The 22,941-nt window shown below is 39.0% G+C and overlaps 1 protein-coding gene across 5 annotated transcripts in view; it reads right to left on the bottom strand.

The window, feature by feature from the left end:
• Positions 1–22,941, bottom strand: part of Snx24 (sorting nexin 24) — a 196,279-nt gene that overhangs the window by 10,441 nt on the left and 162,897 nt on the right. For all 5 annotated transcript variants that reach the window (XM_013075756.3, XM_087180517.1, XM_004854482.3 and 2 more), the window contains 2 exons: positions 2,186–2,280; positions 763–795 (listed from right to left, as the gene is read on the bottom strand). In XM_013075756.3, the coding sequence (XP_012931210.1) occupies positions 763–795; positions 2,186–2,280 (128 nt within the window). The remainder of the gene's footprint in view (positions 1–762; positions 796–2,185; positions 2,281–22,941) is intronic.

Raw genomic sequence — 22,941 nt, 5'->3', positions numbered from 1 at the left:
CCTGGGTTCAGAAAGTTGGTCTTCTGGATCCCTGAGCTGACCTGTTGTCTGGGTGAGCTTCTGGTCAGGGGCTATGCACACTTTGGATGGTATCTAGGTATGCCATTGGCTAGGGCCCCTATGTAGCTGTTGTCTGGGAGGGCCTATGGCTGGGGGCTGCGTACCCCAGTTCTTGTTGTGTGAGCAAGCTTCTGGCTAGGGTCTCATGCACTTAGTGATGGTACTGGGGCGATCCTCTGGCTGTTGTTTGTGTGCCTGTGCAGCTCTTTTCCAGGCTGGCCCTTGGCTTGGGCTGGTGTGCCCCAGCTTCTGGGCTCGGGGCGGAGCCCTGGCTGGGATCTGCTTGCAGTCATGCTGCTCTGGTCCACACCACTGCTCCCCCAACTAAGGTGGTCTGGTGTACCTTTGTTGCAGAGATTTTTTTCACTTTTCCAGTGGGCTTTAATTTTCATCAATGGGCCTCAGAGAGACCCTCTTTCAGTTGTTCATTTCTACTCTATCTTCTCAAGCTCAGAACAATGTCCTTTATGACCCCTGCAACTCTGCAGTGTGGATCCAGGTAATGGCTCCACAGAGCCGGGGGCGGGGGGTGGTGGTAGTGTGCTGGTGGCCGCTTGGCTCACCTCCTTGGCACTCTGAAGCAACAAAAGTTTTCAAGAAGACTTGACTTCGACATTTTATCAGGGTAACTAGATATTTAATAAAACCATTAATCCTATTTTTGGTCTGTATAACCCCTAATTGACTAATCCTAGTTCTTACCTTGACTCCTCAGATTCTGTCTCATCAAAAGATCTAAAATTTTTGTAAAAGAAAAGAGAAAGACCAAATGAGTACAACCCATGTTTATGGCAACAAAGTAAAAACTAGCCAGTATTATTACAGCATTGAATTGGGAACCATTAAAAAAAAATGGTGGCTTTGTGCTGAGCCACAGTGTAACTGTGGAAGCCAGGAAGACTCTTGGATTTCCATTTTTCTGGAGATCACTGTAAAATCCTAAGGTTTCAATACTACTTTGGGGCTTGTGTAATGGATGAAGACTTCACTCACTGTTATTTGTAATGTCTCTTCTTAAATTATGTAACTGTGTGAGCCTAACCTTGAGTAAATAAACTCACATAGGCTCGTGCTGAATACATAACAACATAAATAGTTAAGGGTGGAATTTAATTCTGCTCTGGGGCCAGTGGCGCAGTTCTGGTGAGGAGCTGTGACAAGTGACCCCAGCCTCTCATCTCACAGCTGGCTAGGGCTTAGGAGGACTCTGGGTGTGGCTAGGTGTGATGATATTGTAGTTAGTGTGATTCCTTCTGGAGAGACTGCAGGCTGGAGAAAAAGTTGGTCAAACCCCTGCTCTGCTGGGATTTTTGCAGACTTGTTTCCCTGCCAGTAGATTTACTCTGCAGGGATATTGCTCACTGCCTTCAGAGGCTAGCTGAGCCCAAGGCATGTGCTCATAGCTGGTCAAGGGGCTTGCTGTAAGTTCTTCAGGAAAGCCTTTCCCAATCTGGGGCTATCGGACCTCTGGCTCCATGGTAGACAGGGAGTAGGATCTGCAGCCCGGCTGCTAGAGGTTCCTGAGGAAGAAGTAGCAGGACAGTGGAGAAAAAGGGCTAGCACTGGAAGGCCTGGGTTCTGCCAGCTGTAAGGCAGGAGATCTTGAGAAAGGCACTGAATTCCTGTCTCTGTTTATTCAACTATTAAATAAGGGGATTTGGATAAAATCATTTCTAAGGTCATTTATGGCTTTAAAAATTTTTTTTTTTTCGGTAAAGGGATTGAACTCGGGACCTTGTGTGGCTTTAAAATTATATGACTAGGTACACCAAGGGGATATGGACTTGGCTCAAGTACCCACAAATAAATGGTCCCTAAGCAAGATATCTAGATTCATAATTGCCATCATATAGTTTCACTTACACAACAGCATAATTTAAAAGGTCATTTCTTTATGTCTAGACATGAATTAGTGTGTGTTGGCCATTTGGCCACAAGACAGTGATGAGGACTTGGGAGGAATTCTTCTGACTACAAGCAGGGGGCAAGCAAGTGCTGTCCCAACCAAAAGATTGGGTGTGGCTGGCCCGGCCCTTATGGCATCTCTCTGAGGTGCTTTTTAGACCAATCAGCTATTGGAAAGTAATTTAAAATACACACCCAATATGTAAACAACAATTCTTACCCACAACTTTCTGCCTTTGGTAGAGAGGGCAAGTGTCTCACATTTAGGAAATCAAGAAACAGTTTTGGAAGCTCTTCATTTTCTAAAATGACAGCCTGTGAAAGAAAAAAAAAAACAGAATTAGAAACTGAAGTGAAGTGTGCCAGGCAATCAATCAAAGGAATTATATCAAAAAGTCATAACTGTCCATCAAGTCCTCACCAGCCACACTCCTCACGATCACTACGAGGAATGGTCCCCAATTTACCCACCAAGAATCCAGGGTGACACACATGCTATGCAGCACCAGCGAATGGTGGATTTTATCCATCCCTTCATTAAGCCAGCATTTACAAAGCACCTCCTTCACTTCAGATGTGGTGCAGAACACAAGACCTTGGAGAAGTAGCTAGATAAGGCCCCTGCCTTCATGGAGATTCTAATCCAGAATATTTCAAAACCTGAGTATGTCAATTTTATTGCTTAGATACATAAACCAGATTTTTCTTAGTGATAAAGTGGTCTGGTATACATGAATGTATTTCCACAAGAGGTTACCGCTGTTTAGGAAATACTATAAGTTTTTCTAACTGAAAGCTTTAATCAAACCCCTCAGCTATCACCTGTTTCAGTATTAGTATCAACTGACATTGCCATTTGGACAGCTCCACTTAAAGGGTCAGTAACAACTTTACTGCTACGTGTAAATCAGTGTATACATTGAAAACATCTATAGTGTTCTTTCCTTTAAAGAGCTCTGCTAAATAGCTGGCATAATGGGATAACCATGTCAGTATTCAGAGATCCAAATTATGCAATTTCAAGCAGAAATCTGATACAGAACTATAGAGCGCATTTTCATATCTACTTTTAAAAAAGAATCTGCCACAGTTTGAACTGATTATATAGTGCTACCTTCCCCTCCTATTTCCTTCCTATTTACCCCCAAAGACCATGAGTGAAAGGCACCAAAGACTATGTAACAATCTTTGAAATTAGGACAACTATTCTCAGGGGTCCTTTTTTATAACTTACCATGGGCAAGTTATTTTTTTCCCGCAGTAAGTACATGTTGTTTAAAGAACAATGAGAATTTATGGGTAAGTATCATCCACAAAGCTAATCAGGAATGTAAGCTGGTGTATAAGATAACATAACAAATGACAAAAGTCAGGCCAAACTATGGGTACATAAGTCTGTGAAATATCTTGTTTTTAGCCATATTTCATATTGAGTTGCCCCATTTCTTGTAAGGTTTTGGAATCCCGTTACCCAGCCCAGAACAGACATACGGTGTCAGGGACACATAATCTGTGGTCCTGCCAGGCTGAGTTCTGTGCCACACTAGTGTCCAACCCTCCTGCTGCTTAGTGTCTGGAGAGGGCTTATCTGGAGAGCTGCTGTCTGGGGCTGTCACTGTTCCTCACATGGCCCACTGTACTGCCAGAAGGTATGGCATAGAAGAGAAGAAAAGTGACTGGGAATCCTGTTGTATTCATTAAACATTTACTGGACATCTATTAGGCACGGGGATGTATCAGTGAATATCGTGGGTCCAGTGGGGTGTGGGCTGATGGGAATCCTAGTAACAGACAAGTAAATATACATATACAATTTGAATTTGACTTAGAGGATAGTGATATAAAATCAAAATTCAGTACCATTCTCTGAATGTTTTCTCATCCATCCATCAACATTATATGTAATATTTATTCTTTCCTTAGTTATAAAAATAGAAAAATGAAAAGTTCAGTCAAAAAAAACCCTGTGCCTGAAGGCATAATTTTATTCTATTTCAGTTAATTTCTCCCAAATCATTTCACCTTCATTTAAATTTTACTGACCCAAGGGAGTTTTCTGGCTGCTCAAAGGTTATTATTTTAATACCTACAATACAAAAGTTCTAAGAATCACAATACATATAAAACTCCAAGATGTTCCTAGATATCTGCTTAAGAAGATGATTCAATACCTATTTGAATGTTTAAAAACTTAGTGTATTTTGGAGCTCTTTAACTGGGCAAGTCTCATCTATATAAGTAGTAGCTTTCAGATTTAAAAAAAAAAAAAAGACAGGGGTGCAACATTCTTATCTCCACCCCCACCTTTTTAAAATAAATTAAATCAATAACAAGTGTGGGACACTTTTAATGACCTGGACTACTTAATTTCCAGGATCTTTAGACATGTCATCCATCACTGCAGTATGGAGGAAGACATCTCTGGAGTGTTCAGGGGGTTACTTTGGTTTTATTAATGCAAGATTTAGGGAATTTTAACAAGGTGAATTGTTTATTTGCCTTGACAGATTGGCTTACAATGCACTGGCTACATCTACAGCATGATCATTAATGACAAAAGACAGGCAAAAAGCTGTTTACATCGAAACACGGGGATGGGAATTAATCCTGCTCAGCCTCCCCAGAGTTCTCCAAATAGATGATCACATTGTTTTAGGTAAGATGTGCTGGCAAACAGGAATACAGAAAACTCCTCCAGAAACTTGTGTTTATTTTTGTTCCCTGAATATTTTCAATTAATAATTTCCAGGAAACAATGATCAAAATGTTCTTTAGGACTTGCAGGTATAAGAAAAAGGCAGAGCTAGGGGCTGGTTGTTCAGCACTCAATTATGTAGGCAGGAATGTTTCCTAAACTCCATTAAGAAAACTTGTATGAAAAGAATTAATAAGTCCAAACAGAGATGAAGGATAACACAGGACAATTTACCTAACTTAATGTAATATGTATGAGCAAAACAACTGTCATTATTTACACAGAGATGCAAAAGAAGAATGAAATTACTTCCAATCTTTCAGTTCATAAACACATGATCTCACTCAGGAGAGACTGAATGGTGAAGAGGGGTCTCAGACTGCTCCATTTACATCTTCTTCGGCTCTTGGAAAGCATTGCCAGGATGAACGATGCCTCCTGGAAGCTGTAGCCTACCTTATTTCATATCCTCTGGACCCTGTCTGGTTAAAATCACTCAACTTTATTCCACAGATAAGCTCTTTATTTAAAAAGTAACATATTTGTACATCAAATCACCTCTCCTCATGGCTTTCGATTGCTTGTCTTTGTTTCTTATAAATCTTCAATGTTTAGTCATTTTCATTTTTCAGAAAGGCAGTGTGGTATACAGATAAGTATGTGGGCTTTTGAGCAAGACTTTGATTTGAATCCTTCCTATCTACCTTCTAGGGTCGTTGTGAAAATTAAATAAGATGCTTCCAAGAGTCTGATGCATACAATAATTAGCATTTGAGAGATGCTAATTATCTTTCCTTTAGGTATTATTGTTGCATCAATTCCCAACAACCTGCTTTATCCATTTTGGAAGTTTGTATTATTGTCCATTTGGTGAACAGAGCTTCTGAGCCTCTATGATTCATGGATTCTTCTGAAAACTGGAAAAGAGCTGAATATCTTGCTTGCTGAGAACTACACATAAATATATAATTGTGCTTTCAGAGGTAGGAGGTTCTCAAACGCTGACAGCCCAGTGAAGAGCACCTCCTTTAGCTCAGCCATGGCAGTCACACTGCTGGGTACTCTTCCTAGGCCAGGAGCCTGGCATACACCCAGGCTTCTGCTGTGTGCCAGCCGCCAAAGGTCACACCAGCCTTCCTGTTTGTTTTCCACCTCTTTGCCAATTAAAACCCTGCCAGAATGTGTGTTGCCTTGCTATTAGAATTCATTAATGCTTTCAGCTCTGGGCTGCAACTGAAAATATATGCCTGGCAATGAGCTACGATGGTAAAGGATTCTTCCTAATAATCCAAAATGCTTTGCCAGTTCTAGAAAGTAGTTCATATTTATAACTCCTGTGCCTTCTATGTATACCTCAAAAATTCAACATTCGGTGGTGTGGAAGGATCCCATACTGGACAAAACAGTATGGAAAATATGATTGTAAGCTCTATAACTGCTAGGTGAGTGTGCAGCTGTGAAGACCAGCTGGCTGGCCACACCTGCAAGGTGAGGGGCTTCAAAGGCCAGGGGCGCAGATCTATCTAATTGATCACCTAGGACCTGGTGATAGAGTTCCACTGAACACCACTCAGACCATTCATAGAGGCAAGTAGGCAAGCATGGCCCAGCAACTAATATATGCTGTAAGATATCAGAATTCAAAATGAAAGTGACACGTTGAAGAAAAGCTAGAAATAAGTCCCATTAAATTTTACAGGTATAAGCACTGAGTAAAATACTAGAAGAGGCAGAATTAATTACCCAGAGAGTGTCTGTTTACTCACAAGTGCTGTAGGTCTCAAGAGGAGGTCAGCAAGAAGTGCTGCTTCTATAAGGTGCCAAACAAATGAGTCAACACAGTGCTCTTGCTGAACCTAGCACCATATGAGCACGTCCCCAAAGAAAGAGAAGTGGGGATAGACATAGGAAGAGCTACAGGCAAGCAATGAAAATAACTAAAAGATTTCAGCTCCCATAAAAAAAAGAACATCCAATAGTGGGTACCAAGCATGGAATAAGGCAGTTGAGGGCCAAGGGGAAGGATCTTCAAGTTAACTAACTGCTGTTATGGAGGTGGCCACTCGGTGAAACAAGAAGAAAAGACTGTCCCAAGCAGCAAGGAAGAATTCTGTCTCTATCTGAAGCTGTCCAATAAAACTAGCAAAAGTGGCACAAATGGGAAGAAGAGGCAGCAAGGTGCAGCTAAATAACTTGGGCCCTTTAATACACATGCATGTGGGAGATCCTATAGAATTAACAGAAAAATGCACTGAAGAAATTTCCATACAGGTTATCACTTAGAAATAAATTAGAATAAAAATCTGATTATTATTAATATGGCATAAGAAAGGGATTAAATCAAAGAACTGTAACAAATGTGTGACAGGTAATTTGACACTTTGCTATTACTATACCTGACTCCAAATAAGAATTAAAATTGGACAAGTGAGTGGACTTTGTAAGAAGCAAAAGCAATTATCTTTATTCATACAATATTACTTTCATAAGAATAAATGACTTTCTTTAGAGAAGACTAGATATTCCTTCAGCAAAAACCACTCTAAAAGATAAATGGAAGAAAATTTCATACTTTACAAAAGCATTTATAAAAAATTGCCTGAACACAGCAGAAAAACAACATCACTACTACCAGCGGTTCCTGCAAGCTCAATGTTTACTCCCAGAGAAATGTCTTTTTTATTGAAAAGGTGCAATTATCATCATGTAACACAAATCACAAAATCCCGATTTTTCTACCTTATCAGCTTTACAAAATCATGTTCCCAAAGGATACCATTGATTGGTTGCACATGTTCTTTCTGTGACATCCCAAATACTTAATTGTCAGTTATCTTTTCTTCTTCAGTAAGTAAAATGTAGTCACAAAATTACAGAGGGACTTGTTCCACCTTAACCTTCGTGAGATGCCATCATGCAGCAGAAAACACTGATAAAATATCACAGGATAACACTGTCCAACAAGGGAGACATATAAACACTGTAATGATTTCCCACGAGTTTCCATTTGAGAAAATTGTCACTAAGGCAAGCATAAACGGTGACACATCTCCACCGAGGACACGGGGAAATCGAACGCTGGCATTCTAGTTAGGTCCAAACCTACCCGGCAGCCAATTATAACAGGAACAGAACATCTTGTTGAAAACTTGGACAAGACCACTTTGCTAACCTTCCAGCATCACTGCACAAAGCTGTGCTGTTTTCACCGATTTGATCCTTTTATTCGCTTTTCAAAACACACACACACACGTCCCTATTGTCTATCAAGGTTGCTGTACACTGTCGGGAACCTCTGTGTCTCAAAGGCCAGGTTACAGAACTAAGTCATGGGTTTACAAGAGTCCTTAGGGCCCTTTTCCCATTCTATCTAGTTTGCTCCGAAATGTCTGATTTCTGGGGTGCCAAAGTTCACCATGACATTTTTTCCTCTCTCTACCATGAAAGATGCTTCACACCATACCTACTTCAGAGGTGCTGCTAAGAACAGGGAGGGAGAAAATCAATACCCCTCACTGCAGTAAGCGGGCCACAGTACCACCATCCTCTGGGCCCCACACCTGCAGCTCAGAGGCTATGAGGCTCAGTCTTCCACGCCCACTTTCCAGCACTTGGTCGCTGTTTTGCAAAATGAGCCAGGAAAATCAGCAAAGAAACACAAAAATTCAGCCAATAAACAAATCTAAGAAGAGGCATCACCATATAAATCTAAAGAATAAAAATCAGATGGGCTTTTGAAGAACCCACTGCACACACCATGTAGTCTTCTTGTTTGTGACACCTTCCCAAGATCTGTCTGTTCGGTGCCTTGGTAAAAACTGCACCATTTGTGAAATTCAAACAGCCACCTGCTAAGGTTTCATGGGGCTTTTACAGACTATCTTACAAGAAATTCAAGGACCCTCAATAAAAGCTAAATGCTTCAAAGGGTCTATTTAAGGAGTAAAGAACTTGTGCAAAGAAATAATATAATTTGGCTAAAGATTTAAAAAGTTGTATCAATTTTGAAAATGTGGCTAAAAAGACAAAGTTAACTGCAGAACAGTATAAACTAGAAAATCAATTCTCTTTTGAGTTATTTTAATATCGAAGCTTTTACTCTGTGTTTTTGGGTTATTTATTCACATAAAAAATGTTAGTCTTTCTTAAGTGCAAGCCTGGTGATGAGGACACAATGTTTAGCTAAAAGAAACACAGTCTTGCCCTCCCAGTGCTTACCATCTGGTGGAAAAGATGCATGATGTTCAAATAATCACAGTAAATGAAACTGCAAACTGAGTTAATACCGTGATAGGAAGGGTTTCCTTGGTGATTCGTTACAAAGCACCCTTATTAACTCGTGGGACGAAGAAAAGCTTCCCTAGGGAAGTGACCTTTGAGGTGGGAGTTGAATGAGCTAATGAGGGTAAAGGGATGGGATATTCCAAACACAAACACAACTTGTTCAAAGGCATGTGGAAGGGAGGAGAACAATATTAAAAAAACTGAAAGGTAGCCAGAGAAAATAATGAAGCTAAGCAATGAAATGGGAGAACTTGCGCTGAGGTAGGTGGGGTTTCTGGGTCCTGAGAAGGATTTTGTTTTTTTCTCTTCAGTGAATGTGGGGAACACGAACACTGAGTGGTCTTGTATGGATAGATGGTGGCTGGGGTCTCTAGGTGTCCAGGACAGGATCTGATTTGTATTTTGACTGCACTTGGAGCAGCAATACCAGTTCTCAGAGCCCATGGACATGGCTTCAGTCTGCTCTTCGACTGTCTCTAAATACTTAACTGGTGCATTGAGTTAATTCTAATGACTACTTTTTTCATTTCATATATAGTTCCTTTTCAAATCTTCCTGTTCTCTTTTTCCTTTTAGATTCTTGTTCTTTTCTTTTGTATTCCATTATTTTAAACATGTTTTGGTTTCCATTAAATTGTTCTTTTTACTTGAATATCTTGGGATCTAATCCTTTTGGACTCTTATAGCTTTTATTTTCTTCTGTGTTTTGTAGTTTTGGTTCATGCGCACATGTTCAGCAGAGATTTATCTGCAGGAATCCACTCTAGGCCAAGTTCAAGGTAGGTCCCTCCTGAAAGATTTTGCTTCTGCTTCTAAGAAGCAGATCTTTGGAATTCTTGGGATATAGTCAACTTTGAGTCAGTGACTACATTACTTTCCCAGACTAGGGCTTCTGAGATCATGCAGATACTAAAAACACAAGCTTTAAATTCTTAGGAAACATTGTTATGAAGCACTGGGAAAGCTTTTGTCCATAGTCAATGGATTTTTCATACCCAGTGGCCTCAGTGGCTTATGGACATATGGAGAGCTAAGCCAGGTCATTAATTGTGATTCAGGAAAAGATATCAGAACTTATATTTCCTTTTACAATTACAACACACAAAAAATTATCTTTTCTAGTGCTTAATGTGTGGAATTGCATGTATAAAATTTATTATTAAATGTATATTGCAGTGTTATGCTAAAACACTTTTAAATGATAAGGATGTATAGATCAAAGCCAGTCTATTATACCTCTGATTATAGCATGTTAAAGAGTTAATAACTGGCAGTAAGCCCCATCTAGCCAACCAACCTACTTGAAACAGCCTATCTTATCCTAGTTTATCCTGAGGCAAACTAAGTAAAGGTGTACACTGTCATTGGAAATGCTCTTCCCACCTCTTCTCAATTGGCCAACTCTACCTTATCCTCAAGTTTCAGCTCAAGGACTACTCCTTTTGTAAACTTTCCCCAAACTCTCAAGTTGAGCTATCTTTTATTGTAAAATAATGGAATCATTTTTTGTGATGTGATAATTAATGTTGGGTTGAATCATATTAACTTTCAATAATTTTAATCTACCAAATATAGCAATTTTGTGCGGTTTATAACAATAATATTTAATGTCTACCCTGTGCCAGACTCCTTAACAGATTTAATTCTCATTAATATTGTGAGCCATTACCATTATCCAGATTCTACATATGAGACTTCGGGGCTCAGAAAGGCTTAATGACCTGTGCAAAATTCTCAGAGGTAAAGTGACAGTCTCAAGTGGAATCCAGGGCTCTCTGGTTCTGATCTACCATTCCAGTGGATATTTTGATCCACTTACTCATTCATTCATTTTCCAAATATTTAGTGGCATTTCCTGCATGCACAACAGTGCCATGTTACACAGTTTAGTCCTTTTCTTATTGATTTTTCTTGGAATATTTAACCTTTCCCAACACATATTTTTCTATTAAAATTATAAACTTAATTTATACCACAGATAAATTTAAGGAAGTCATTGAAATTAGTTTCTTTACAATTCATTCTTGATTTTCCTTGGATTTTACATTTACCTTAAGATCTCAACATCTTAAAATCTTAACATCTTCTTACAAGTATATAAAGACTTCCAGAAAACCAAAGGCAGTAATCTTTTTTATATTAAAAAACTGAAAACAAAACAAAAGAAACTGGTCTCATAACATTTCAAAACTTGTTAAACAACTTCTGATCAGCTCAATTTTTTCCAAGAATAAAATTATTTAAAGTCATATTTTGGAGCTGGGACTGTAGATCAATGGAAGATTACAAGCCTGGCATATGTGAGGTGCTGGCTTCTAATCCCCAGCACTGCAAAAAAATTTTTTTAAAAAGTCATATATTGGGCCAGGCATGTAGCTCAGTGGCACAGTGCCTGCCTGGCAAGCACGGGGTCCTGAGTCCAATCCCCAGTACACCCCCAAGTCATATATTATACACATTTGATGTGTTTAAATTACCTATATGTTGAATAAAAATGTGCCTCAGCTATACGTTGTAGGTAACATCAGAATTTAGGAGATGTGTTCTTAATGATTCAATAGAAAAAAATTCTACAAACAATTATAAAGTAAGTGTTTACCTGTAAATCAAAACTAAGATCAGGGGAGTAATGCAGTTGAATAAAACAGTGTGTTACAAAGCAAACTAAAACTGATTTAGTAATTCAAATTATGTGGAAAGGCACTAATTTAAATACAAATTATAGAATATGTTTATGGAAGTACTGTCTTATTAAAGAAGAAATAGGAATCACAACTAGGCTTGTAAGGTGCCTGGAGGTAGCCTCAGGAGACTGGATTTTAATGAAAGATTTACAATTAGCATAGCCCATGTGTGTTGACGAATTGATGTTTTTAAAGTGCTTGAAAACAATTTGCCTTCTCAAGTCCCTTACATATTCTTCCAACTACCTAGATGATTCCTCTAGCTTGTCTAACATTCTCTTCCTTTATGTACTGTACACTCTGACTCCACTTCAGCACAGCTGGGTCTCAAGCGGTAATTAAACAAATTAGCCTTCTGAGGTATATGCATACCTACTGCACTATGGTTAAGATGTAGTCCACTGGGCTAACATTTTTTTAAAAGGCGACTTCCAACACCACTTCGTATTTGTCCAGGTATAAACATTTAAATGCTAAAATAAGTCATACAATTAATGTTTTACATCAATTTAAGAACATTGATGAGCAGGGCTGGGGATTTAGCTCAGTGGTTCCACCGCCTGCCTTGAAAGCACAAGATCCAGAAAAGTGGCCCTTGTGAGCTGGCTTGTAGGCCTAAAATAAAAACATCTGTGCAAAAAATAATGAAAGGTGGGAGGAGGAGCTTGGCTTCTTTGCTACAAAAAATGCAGTCAATGAAATCATTCAGATAAAACACAAGGTAAGTTGACAGTAGTCTAAAGGGACAACACCAAGGGAGACAGAATCTAACTGAAGAAAGGTGAGAAGTTAGGCCTGTGTGGACACGGCTGGAACCTGTTCTCTGAGTTCTTGGAAAAATATTCCAGCCCTTCTCCCAAATCTAGCTTTACGATAAATCCTCCCATACCTTGAAGTTACATTATAGATATTTATTCAGGGATCTATCCCAACAGCTATCCCGCTGGCCCTTTCCTGGGATTTGTATATATTTTACCAGTCTTTCCTCAGTAGGCTCAGCTATCCCCAGAAAGCAGGCACAGGATGATCACACAGAAAGCTGCTCTGCTTGAGCAGAAGCACCCAGAATTTTTGCCTGCTCTGCCACTGGAAGCCATCAGGCCAGACTGATGGTGTCTACTCAGGATCAATGCTCCCCTTCTTCCTTGTTAACAAAACACTGATTTTGTTGGGGTGTATGGCAAGTTGTCATGCCAAAACAAACAAACAATAATAACAAAAACCAGGGAAAATAATCTCTTCCCTCAACACTGCCTGGCTCCCTTCGAATAGGGCTGATCTGGCCAGTGAGCTTCCAGTGAAGTCACTTTATGAGGAAGATCCATAGCTTCCTTAGAGTGACTGGCCAGGCTCCAGTGGCCTCTAGACCCTTTTCTGTTGCCCAAAACATGGGCATGATCTTTACTATTGGCTACATGATGAAGAGGATGAAAGAATTAAAAATTCTAATCCTTGCTAATCTTGAACCAATAACTCAAACCTACAACTACTCACGGCTGCACTTCTCAACACTTGAAAGATAAACCTCAGTTTTAGTTAGTCCTTTTGGGGGGAATGTTATTATTTGTGGTAAAACACAAACCCCTATAGGCACCTTACCTCTGCAAAGTGTGAAGTCCTGTTTTGGCCCATAGAGCAGAGTACTAGGTGAAGTACTTTAAGGGGGGTTGGGGAGAGAGAAAGAGAGAGGGGTTGGGAGAAGAGACACAGAAGAAAAATACTGTGATATTCTAGTTTAAATGTACCACCTTAGTACTGGGTAGAATATTTGGAAGGAAAAAAAGAAAAAAACAAACTTGATATTCTGTTCTCAGTTTACTACTTTAAAAAGCCCGTAACATATGAAAAATTTAAAAATAACTAGGTTCATAATACCTTGTGCCATTATAAAAAGCAAGAAAAGAACCAACACATGAAAAACATGTATGCCTAACTCAGCAGGTGCCAGGAACACATAAGACAATAAAGGAATCAAGCTTATCGTTAATGAGATGAGACTAAACAAGGAAAAATGTAAGCTGATTATCTAGAAAAATGTCCTCCCAAATTGGGTCTTTTAAACAAATCATAGACAGTATCCCTATGGAAATGGAGTATTTCATTAAACTTATTTTATAAAGGACTGTCCAAATCACTGTAGAATGAGCCACAGGGAATAATTTAGCATTGGCTTGTGGAAGAGAAGACAATTCTACTTTACTATGTCTTTTTAATCACATATTTTATGATCTTTTAACAGCTTTCTATAAAGAGCAATTAAAGGGAAATAGCAAAGATTCACACAAATATTTTAGCAGGTTAAAATGATGATATATATGTCTATCTTGAAGACCGTAGGTAAGTCTGAAGGAGAAACAAATTTATTTTTAAAAGCAAAAAGGAAGCAGCAGCAGCAGCAGCAGCTGGGAGAATTGCTTCTGGTGTATCAAGGTTACATTTTTGGGTCAATTTCTCTTCATGCTCCTGGCTGTCCCTGGATAGAGCTGCTGAGGGGCCAAACATTACCCTGGTGGGACAGAGGCTTGGGAGATCCAAGGGACCACCAAATACCACAGAGAGGAGAGTGCCTGAAACCCCAACAGCCTGGTCCCTGACCACTCCAGGCAGCCATATAAACTGCCCCAGGGAGCACCTATTTGGCCACCCTCACCCCAGCCAGTCCCCATTGTGCCCCAAAGTGGGGCCCAGGAGGTGCCTGGAGCGCCTGGCCGACATGCTCCCATTTCCTGCCAATGTGTTTCTCTACCTATCTTATCAAGGGTCAGCTGGTGTAATCACCCAGGGTCCACCAATGATCAAGTGAAATGATATTCACTATTTTATAATTACTGAGACACGATAGGTAGTTTTGGTTTACAAGAATTGTGTGAATTGCATGTGCTCATTAACATTTAAATTGTTTCAAATTCATTGTAGGGTAGTTTGTGCCTCTGTCTCTCAATTTCCTCATTTGTAAATAGGGTAAATAACACCATGTACCACAGAGGTGGAGACTCATGCCTGTCAACTTGCTACAGTGCCTGGTACACAGTAATAATCGAATGTCTGGGACACCTAACATAAGCTGTTATTGTTATTATATGAACAAAATAATCTGTTGGAGCTGAGTAATTTTAACAGCTGATATAAAGGGAACATTTTCTTAAATGTTTTTACTTATATCATTATTAACTTCTCTTTAAAAAGCTTGTGTTTTGTATGCAACCCAACTATGCTTTAACTTCCTGGCCCCTTCATAAATGTAGGCCAAAGAAAGCATTTGCTCTATAGATATTTTTTTTTTTTTTACACAGAATTCATTTAGAGAGCTCTTGAGATTGCTATCTTTGTAAGCCTCCAGTAGACTCAGACATGGCCCAGCTTTGCTGCCCAAAGGTCCTCTGCACACTGGTGTTGTCCACCACTGTCAGAGAGACATACAAGCCACTAACCCGCTGCTTCCTCACTTCCATCAGCTCACTCTTACTTTCCTGCCCTCCTTGTCCAGCCTAAGACTCCAGGATCTACCATCGGATGATTCTCCAGATGTTACTGTCCCCTTCCCTCTGCTATCCTCAGGACATCCATGTTTGGTTGAACCTCAGCAATCTCTTATCTGCACTTCAAGCCAAGCAGCTAAACACAGTGAGAAAATCACACAATATGAACATGCTTGTAATGATTTCATTTCATATTTCCATGGTTTTTGGCTACTCAACTCTAGCTCCAAGAGGGCAGCACTGAGTGTCTCATTCACCAATTTCACTTTAAATTCAACCTCTTATCCTCAAAATATTGTTCAGCAGTCTTGTCACTTTTCCCTAGAACTGTGGTTCTCAAACTTGAGCCAGCCTAAGAATCACCTACAGGGCTCATTAAAGCTGTCATCTGAGTCCCACCTCAAGAATTTCTGACCTAGCTGGTGTTTGGTAGGATCTAACAGTTTGCATCTCAAAAAAGTTACCAAGTTTCCAGGTGATGCTGATGCCCTGGCGTAGGCACCAAACTCTGAAAACTAGAATAATCAACCTTCACCTATTTGCTCACTTTCTCTTTTCTCTCTGTACCCTTCCTCCATTCTCCCTTGCAGCTGATAACCACTCTAAATTCAACAGCCACGTCTGTCCTAACTGTATTCAACTTCCCAGCAGCCACCATTCAACTTGATGACCACTTTCCCACTTCCTGAAATACTCTTCTTTTTTCCCCCTTGACTATTCTTGGTTTCTTCCCAATCACATCCCCCATTTCCTTTGTTGCCGCTTCATTTTCTATCTGACCTCAAAATGTTAGCATTTTTCAAGGCTTACCTGGTATCCTCTTCTCTCTACATCTTCTCCCTAACCAAGTATACTGCCATGAATTTTTATGCCTTAATGCTGATTAAATGCAAGTTCACATCTCTCACCTAGGTTCAAGATTTATAGAAATATCTATTTGACATCTCCACCTAATTTCTCACAATATCTCCAACTCAGAATGTCCAAAGAAACATTATTTTCTTAAACAAAAATTTTCCACTATATCTCCCATCACTTTCCCCATATTATCAAATGCTAGCACCATCCATCCACCCAGCTGCCAAAACTGGAGAGCCTGCTTTCCCTCCCCCAGAGATCTATTCCCCCAGCCTGTGAAGCTGCTGCCACAGTGGTCTTAGCCAAGCTGACTACATTCCTTCCACCCACAGCCTCTGGATACACCGTGGCCTGCCTTCTTCTGTGTGATGTGGTTAAGGCTCCTCATTCTCAAGTCTCAGCCTATATGCATCACAGGTACCACCCACCAGCCACCCAAACCCAGGCACTCTCATTCTGATAACCTTTTTCTTGCTCCCTTACTTCCTTCATAGCACTTGCAATTATTTCATGACACATTTTCTTGGGTTTTGTCCACTCAAGTCCAGCCCAAGGAGGGCAGGACTGTGTGTACCTCATCACCACAGCTCCCCTGCAACCAAGACATAGGTGTGAATGCAAATGGGTTCTTCCAGATGCAGAGCCAACAAAGGTAAATACTGAGAAGGCACATTTTTAAAGAGAATGTTATAGCTGAAGTCTTCTGGTGGAATGTTCTGTTTTGGAAGGTAACAAGTACTTGACCAAAAGCAGCTGGAGGCCCAGGCTGTAGGAGTCCCGATGTAAGGATTTAGACAGGCAGGAAATTAAGGAAGGGATTTCCTAAGGAAGAAATAACAACATCTAATACCTGCACAATGTTTTATGGCTTGTTGAGTGGCCTCACAGATACTGGATCACTTGCTTCTCAAGACCATATCTGAGTTGGACAAGCTCAAGAACACTTCATGGATGAGAAAATGGACTTGGAGACATTCATTGACTTCCATCCTTAATAAAACCCTGACTAGGTCCTTCAAGGTGTACCATGTCAGCCTCATGGGAGGGGGATTGAGATCCAAGTTTGCATTCTCTCCCTAAGTACTCTTAGGGATCCCTCTCTCACCACCTTCTGGTTTTTAAGGGTCAGCTGCTTCCCCTTCACCCTCTAGCCAGAGGTGGATCCACAGCCCCACCCAAATCTCTCCAGCATAGCCATGCTGTGCCTGACTATGTACGTAGACTCAACCAAGAAGGACAGAGGGAAACAAAGAGGGTCATGAGGCTTGATGATGTGCCTTGTAAGATACCAACAAAATAAGCCATTGATTGCTTAAGTCTTGGGGAAAATAAACCAAACCGAACAGAACAGTGATGCTTTCATTTGGGATTAGATTTATCCTGACACCTAAATAAGTCCCTTTTGGACCTCTTTATCGAGTTCATTGCAATATGAATCTCAGGATAAAATGGGAAACTGGAAACAGCCTTGTTTAGTACCCTTTTAACACACATGGGAAAACGCAGGTTGAAAACCAACTAGCATAATTTGTTTTTAATTTTTAAATCTTGTAAGTGCTAAAAACTAGCGTCAAATTTTCAAAAATTTTTGAATTTTTTTAAAGCAGCCAATCACATCTTCATTTCTGTAAGAGGAAAACACAACTTGATAGAACTATCTGTCTGGAGTAAACCTTGGCAATGAGAAAACGACTAAGTCGGACAGCAAACTGGACTCTTTTACAACATACCCCAAGAATGCAGTGAGAGGAAGCTTCCTAACTATGATAACTTTCCTTGTTTTGTCTCACTGATATTTCCTTATGAGGGTTTTTTGGGTCAGAGTAAACTCCTGAGGACTGATCTGACATTCCCTTTGAAACTAATTACATTAGACAGCAGGTGCCCATTTCAAGTCTGAGCAAGGGAATTCGAGATGTTCAGGGAAGTTAGTGCACTTGGGGTTAATGTTCTCATTTTTAGGAGCTTCTTTAAGCTTAGCTATCCTCCACTCCACTAAGTGTGTCATTTCTATAGAGATAAAAGATGGATCAATCTGATAAATTGAAATAAAACATTATGAAATACATTTTTTGGTGTGTGGTAACGGATGTAAGTATACACTCGGAAATGTTTAAGTGCTTTAAAGTAAATCGCCTAATCATAATTTCAGGGAACAAAATCTGCTTAACCAAGTTAGATCTTTCATCAGGTTGCTGTGATGATCACAAAAACCTAAGGGAGAAACAGGCTGCAGAAAGAAGGGTCAACAAACCTGTAAGTATTTGGATTTTCTACCAGTAAACCCAGTTTTGGGGAAAGAGCCATTTCTTCACTGATTAATACATAGAAAAACTATTCTGGAAAAACCACTGATGTTGATGCATACCAAACAAATTAATCTCCATGATTTTTCAGTGACCTTCTGCAAATGTAATGAATGACTAACACAATTAATATGAACATTTAGCAAATCCCAAAGCACATATTTTCAAACATACCAACTTCATTCTAAATGCTTAAAAATAATTGTTTCCCACTTAGAATCTAAAAATGGTGATGAAGTCTGAATTGCCAATCATTCTAACACTACAAGCTCCCTCCTAGTTTTGGTCTCAAAGTCTTCCTGGATCAGCGACTCCAATGATTTGGAGATGCACAGAGCCTAAGGTAAATAGGTTGTAGGTGGTACACAGTATGGCTAATAGCAAAAAAATGTTTAAAAATCATAGGTTCTAACTGCAGACAAAGAACAGAGAGAAAAATTATGAAATACCTTTCAGTTATGTAAAATTCAACAACATGAAAAATAATTATTTCATTTAAGAGAAAAAAGAAATGAAAAAGAAAGAATTATAGAAATATAACCTAAACTGATGTACTTTGTAAACACTTGAGTTTACTTGAGAATGGCTATGAGTCTCATTTACATTTGTATTTGGGACTAATTTTATAATTTTTCTTTTAAAACAGAGAAGAAATAGTACTTTCTGAAAACAGAAGTTATAGCCTGATGTACTGAATTTTTCACTGAAGCAAACAGGTCAGTTTTGGAAGTAAATGTTCAAAATTTTATTTGGAGAAGTAGATTAATAACTACTGATACCTTGTATTATCAGCATCATTACAATTTTTATTAATGAAATACCTTTTTAAAAAAAGAATACTTTTCCAAATAAAATATCTCAAGTTTAGGTGATACTTAATGTTGTATCTATTGTAGATAGTACAAGAAAATCCCCAATAAATAGACTTAATTTTTATTATTCTTATGTTCAAATTTAATGTTAATTTTGATTCTACTAAAGCATTTTGTTAAAAGCTAAGTAACTTCGCTGAACCACCTACGTGACAAACTAAATTGATTCCCCCTTTAGTATTTGTGCATGACTTCACAGTTCTTTGAAGCGCACATGTCACACTGTAGTAATTTGTTTAGATATATGAATGGCCAACCAAAATTACTCAAAGGCAGAGATTATATGGTAATAATTTGCTCTGTACTCAGCAGCTAACACAGATTTCTATGCATCTACTGAACACTGGCATCTTTCTCTTCATCTGTGGATAGCATGATTCTATTCTGATAACTACAAAATTCATTCCATGAGAAATGGTTTTGGTATCAGTTATCATTGGACATTACCCATAAGTCCTCTCTTCTTTCTAATAATAAAAATGATTAAGTTGCCTTAATTCCAACTTTTTGTAATACATAAAGTAATTTGCCACAAAAATACATTTTACATGGTAAATGGAGTATGATTAATATGTTTTAAAAAACTGCTCAAGAACAAAGGGTAAATAGCAGCAGTGGAATATGACACAACAGCAGCTCTTCAGTTTAATTCCACCACTCGTAGGAAGCCCAGGCAAGTCCCTAAAACATGGCAGGTGCTCAACCCATTCCTTTCTGCCTCACACATTTACACTAGTGGAGAATGAGGGATGAAATTACCACAAAAAAGGTTTCTACTTTCTACCAGGGATTCTTTCCTGGAAAACAAATGTGTTTACCAAAGGAAATGAGTAAGGCACAAATAGAATAAAAGTTAAATTACTTTCTTCCTGCCTTCTATCTCTTTCTATTGACTATCTGGGAGGGCAGTTTCCAAAGGCCACATTTTACTACAGCCATGACCTTTCAAGATGGCCTACATTTCAGGGACAAGTCACTTTCCAAACTTAAAACACATGAGTGAGCAGACAGGGCAATAGGTAAGAGAGGGGAAGTACCACCAATTGTACTATGTATTTGATTTTTAAAACTTCAAGTTTATAATGAAAATTATTCAAACTATACAGGCAAAAAATTGATGCTATGGGCAGGCCAATTTTGAGGGTGATATAAATGTTCCAAAACCTGTATTGTGATAATGGTCACACATTTGAATTTATGGCCACATGTGAATTTAATTTAAAAAGGTTTGAATAGTATACTATGTATTTATGTAATATAAATTACATCTCAATAAAGCTGTTTAAAAATGCAGTTTTTTCATCCTTTCACTCTTCTATAGCTGATATTTGAATCTGTCAGCTAATTAGGCTAAATACTAGAAGATGTTGACCAACTGTGTTTTGGATCAGCAAAACAGATTGTTGAATATGGCTATTGCTCAGTATCAGGTGTGGCCAACAGAATGCAGAGGATTTTTTTTCTGATGAAAGACTAACTAAGCATACCACTTTTTGTATTTTAATTGCAGGTCAAGGTACAAATACTTTCTATTAAAAACATATAAAATGGGCACAAATGACAAATGTTTTGTCTGAATTAAGACAAGTGCAAAATGAGAAATTTAAAATAGATTTCAATAATTTAAACTTTAACTGCCTAAATGAACCAATCTTAATAATTTTGCCTTAGTTTTTTTCACATATCAACATATTGGTGCAATGGAGTGCTGATAGTGTGATTTTAAAGCATTCAGATATCCTTTCTACAGGATTATATGCATCTTCAGCTTGCTGATTGCCTTTCTTATTTTATTTTTTATTTTTGGTACTGGGGATTGAACTCGGGACCTTGTGCTTGCAAGGCAGGTGCCGAAACCACTGAGCTAAATCACTGGCCCGCTGACTGCCTTTTGATCTCATGGACACAGCTCTTGTTTGTTTGAGAAAGGCATGAACATTGCCAACCTCAGAGGCTCTATTCCTGACCAAACAGTACAATCCATGGAATGAAGGACTTTCTTCTTTTCAACTTTCATTTGAGTGTGACAAACCTAATGTTAACTATTCCTATCTTTCAACCTTAGAAGTGAGAGCTTGTATTTCACGGAAAAGCACTGAATAGGTATTCTGTACATCACACTACATAATGGAAGAGACATGAATAAATCACAGCAGCTAGTCACAGACCTTCAGCTTAACACACTAGCATTTCAAATATGCTTCACCTATAACTTCCACTCTCCATGCAAAAGGTTTAAGAAATTAGTTGGGGTTTGTGTATTTAAAGAAGAAAAGAGAAAGAAACATAAAGTTCATCTTCTTTTGTTATAGAGAAATAAAATTTCACCTTTATTGCCAGGGTTGGGTGAGGTAGGGAAGAGACAGACCTCATATTCCCCTGGGACCCAGCAAAGTGAACTTGACTCTCCCCGCCACAAACCAGGAAGAGGACACATAGTAAAATGTTTCCACTGTAAGAAATAAATGTTACAGAAAAGCTTTCAGAATCATCATTTGATATAACAGTTAGGAGAAAGGGCCCACTTAAGACCTGCAAAGTTTTGTGATTATGGGCAAATGCTTTCAATGTAAAGTTTTTGTCAAGTACTTTACTTATACTTAAAATTATAAATTGCAAACAATTTAAGTTAGATAAACATGACTAATGTATTATTGAATAATGAATTCATGTTTTATTATAGTCATATATATGGCTATATAATAATAATATATAAATATGTGGCTATTATATATATTTGTTTGTTTGTTTGTACTGGGAATCAAACTCAGGGACTCGCACTTGCCAGGCAAACACTGGATCATATATAGCTATATTTACTACTTGTCCATATTGTTTTGTTTTGTTTTGTTTTTTGAGACAGAGTCTTACTTTGTAGTTCAGACAACTGTCCTTGAACTGACTATGTAGCCCAAGCTGATTTTGAATTCTGGACAATCCTCCTGCCTCAGCCTCCCAAGTTCTGGGATTACAGGGGTGTACTACCAGGCCCTGCTATTTGTTTGTATTACTTTTAACAAGAGGTTTCCAGTATTTAATGAGTCAAAAAGGGGTAAACACACACACACAGAGGCACATACGTGCCATAACTGGTAGGTTAACTTATCCTTAGTTTTTGAGATACAAAGTCATTGTTGGGCACAACTTCAGAGAAAATGTCTGTAATCCAACATCTGTAATCACCTATCATGGAAAGACATTTCAGAACCAAATGTGACTGCTGACAAAGGGTGTGGGTGGGCGCTGCATAGGCAGAGATGGCGTGACTGGTAAATGAGAGGTGGGCTGTCAGCTCAGCTTGTGTGCTCACACTGCTGAAGGCCAGAAGGCTCCCTGGAAGGCACTGCTGGCCTGTCTGACGTTACCTAGTTTACCCTAAAGCCAGGAGGAAAGGTTTTATTTAGTTTTCTTGAAAGAACACATGGTTAAAATTAGTATTCAGTGATTATTACTCTATGTGTTATTCACTGGAGACATCTGCATAAATAATGACCTCAAATGTTTTCTTTTAAAGCACCAGTGCATAAAGTGGCCCTATTGCTTCTGATTACATTAATTCACATTTTCATTTTAGTAGATATACACGAGTTACAAATAAGTTTTTTTTTTCCTTAAGATTTTGGGGCAGGCTCATCAGTCCTGCTTGGCTTCCATCCTGGTCCCTACATCTACACCCCTCTTCACAATGCAGGGGGCATGCCGGGTTGCAGGCTGCTCCTTAACTACGGAAGCAGATCAATAGCAGCTGAATGCCATCTGCTTCGGGCCGCAGAACAGAACCAGAGTGTGAGCCATGCA

The sequence above is a fragment of the Heterocephalus glaber genome, unplaced genomic scaffold, assembly GCF_053883595.1.
Source record: "Heterocephalus glaber isolate CG9 unplaced genomic scaffold, H.glaber_assembly_v1.0 deba00001463, whole genome shotgun sequence".
NCBI lineage: Eukaryota > Metazoa > Chordata > Mammalia > Rodentia > Bathyergidae > Heterocephalus > Heterocephalus glaber.
The sequence above is the reverse complement of the archived record's forward strand: the minus strand, read 5'-3'. Positions and strand labels throughout refer to the sequence as shown.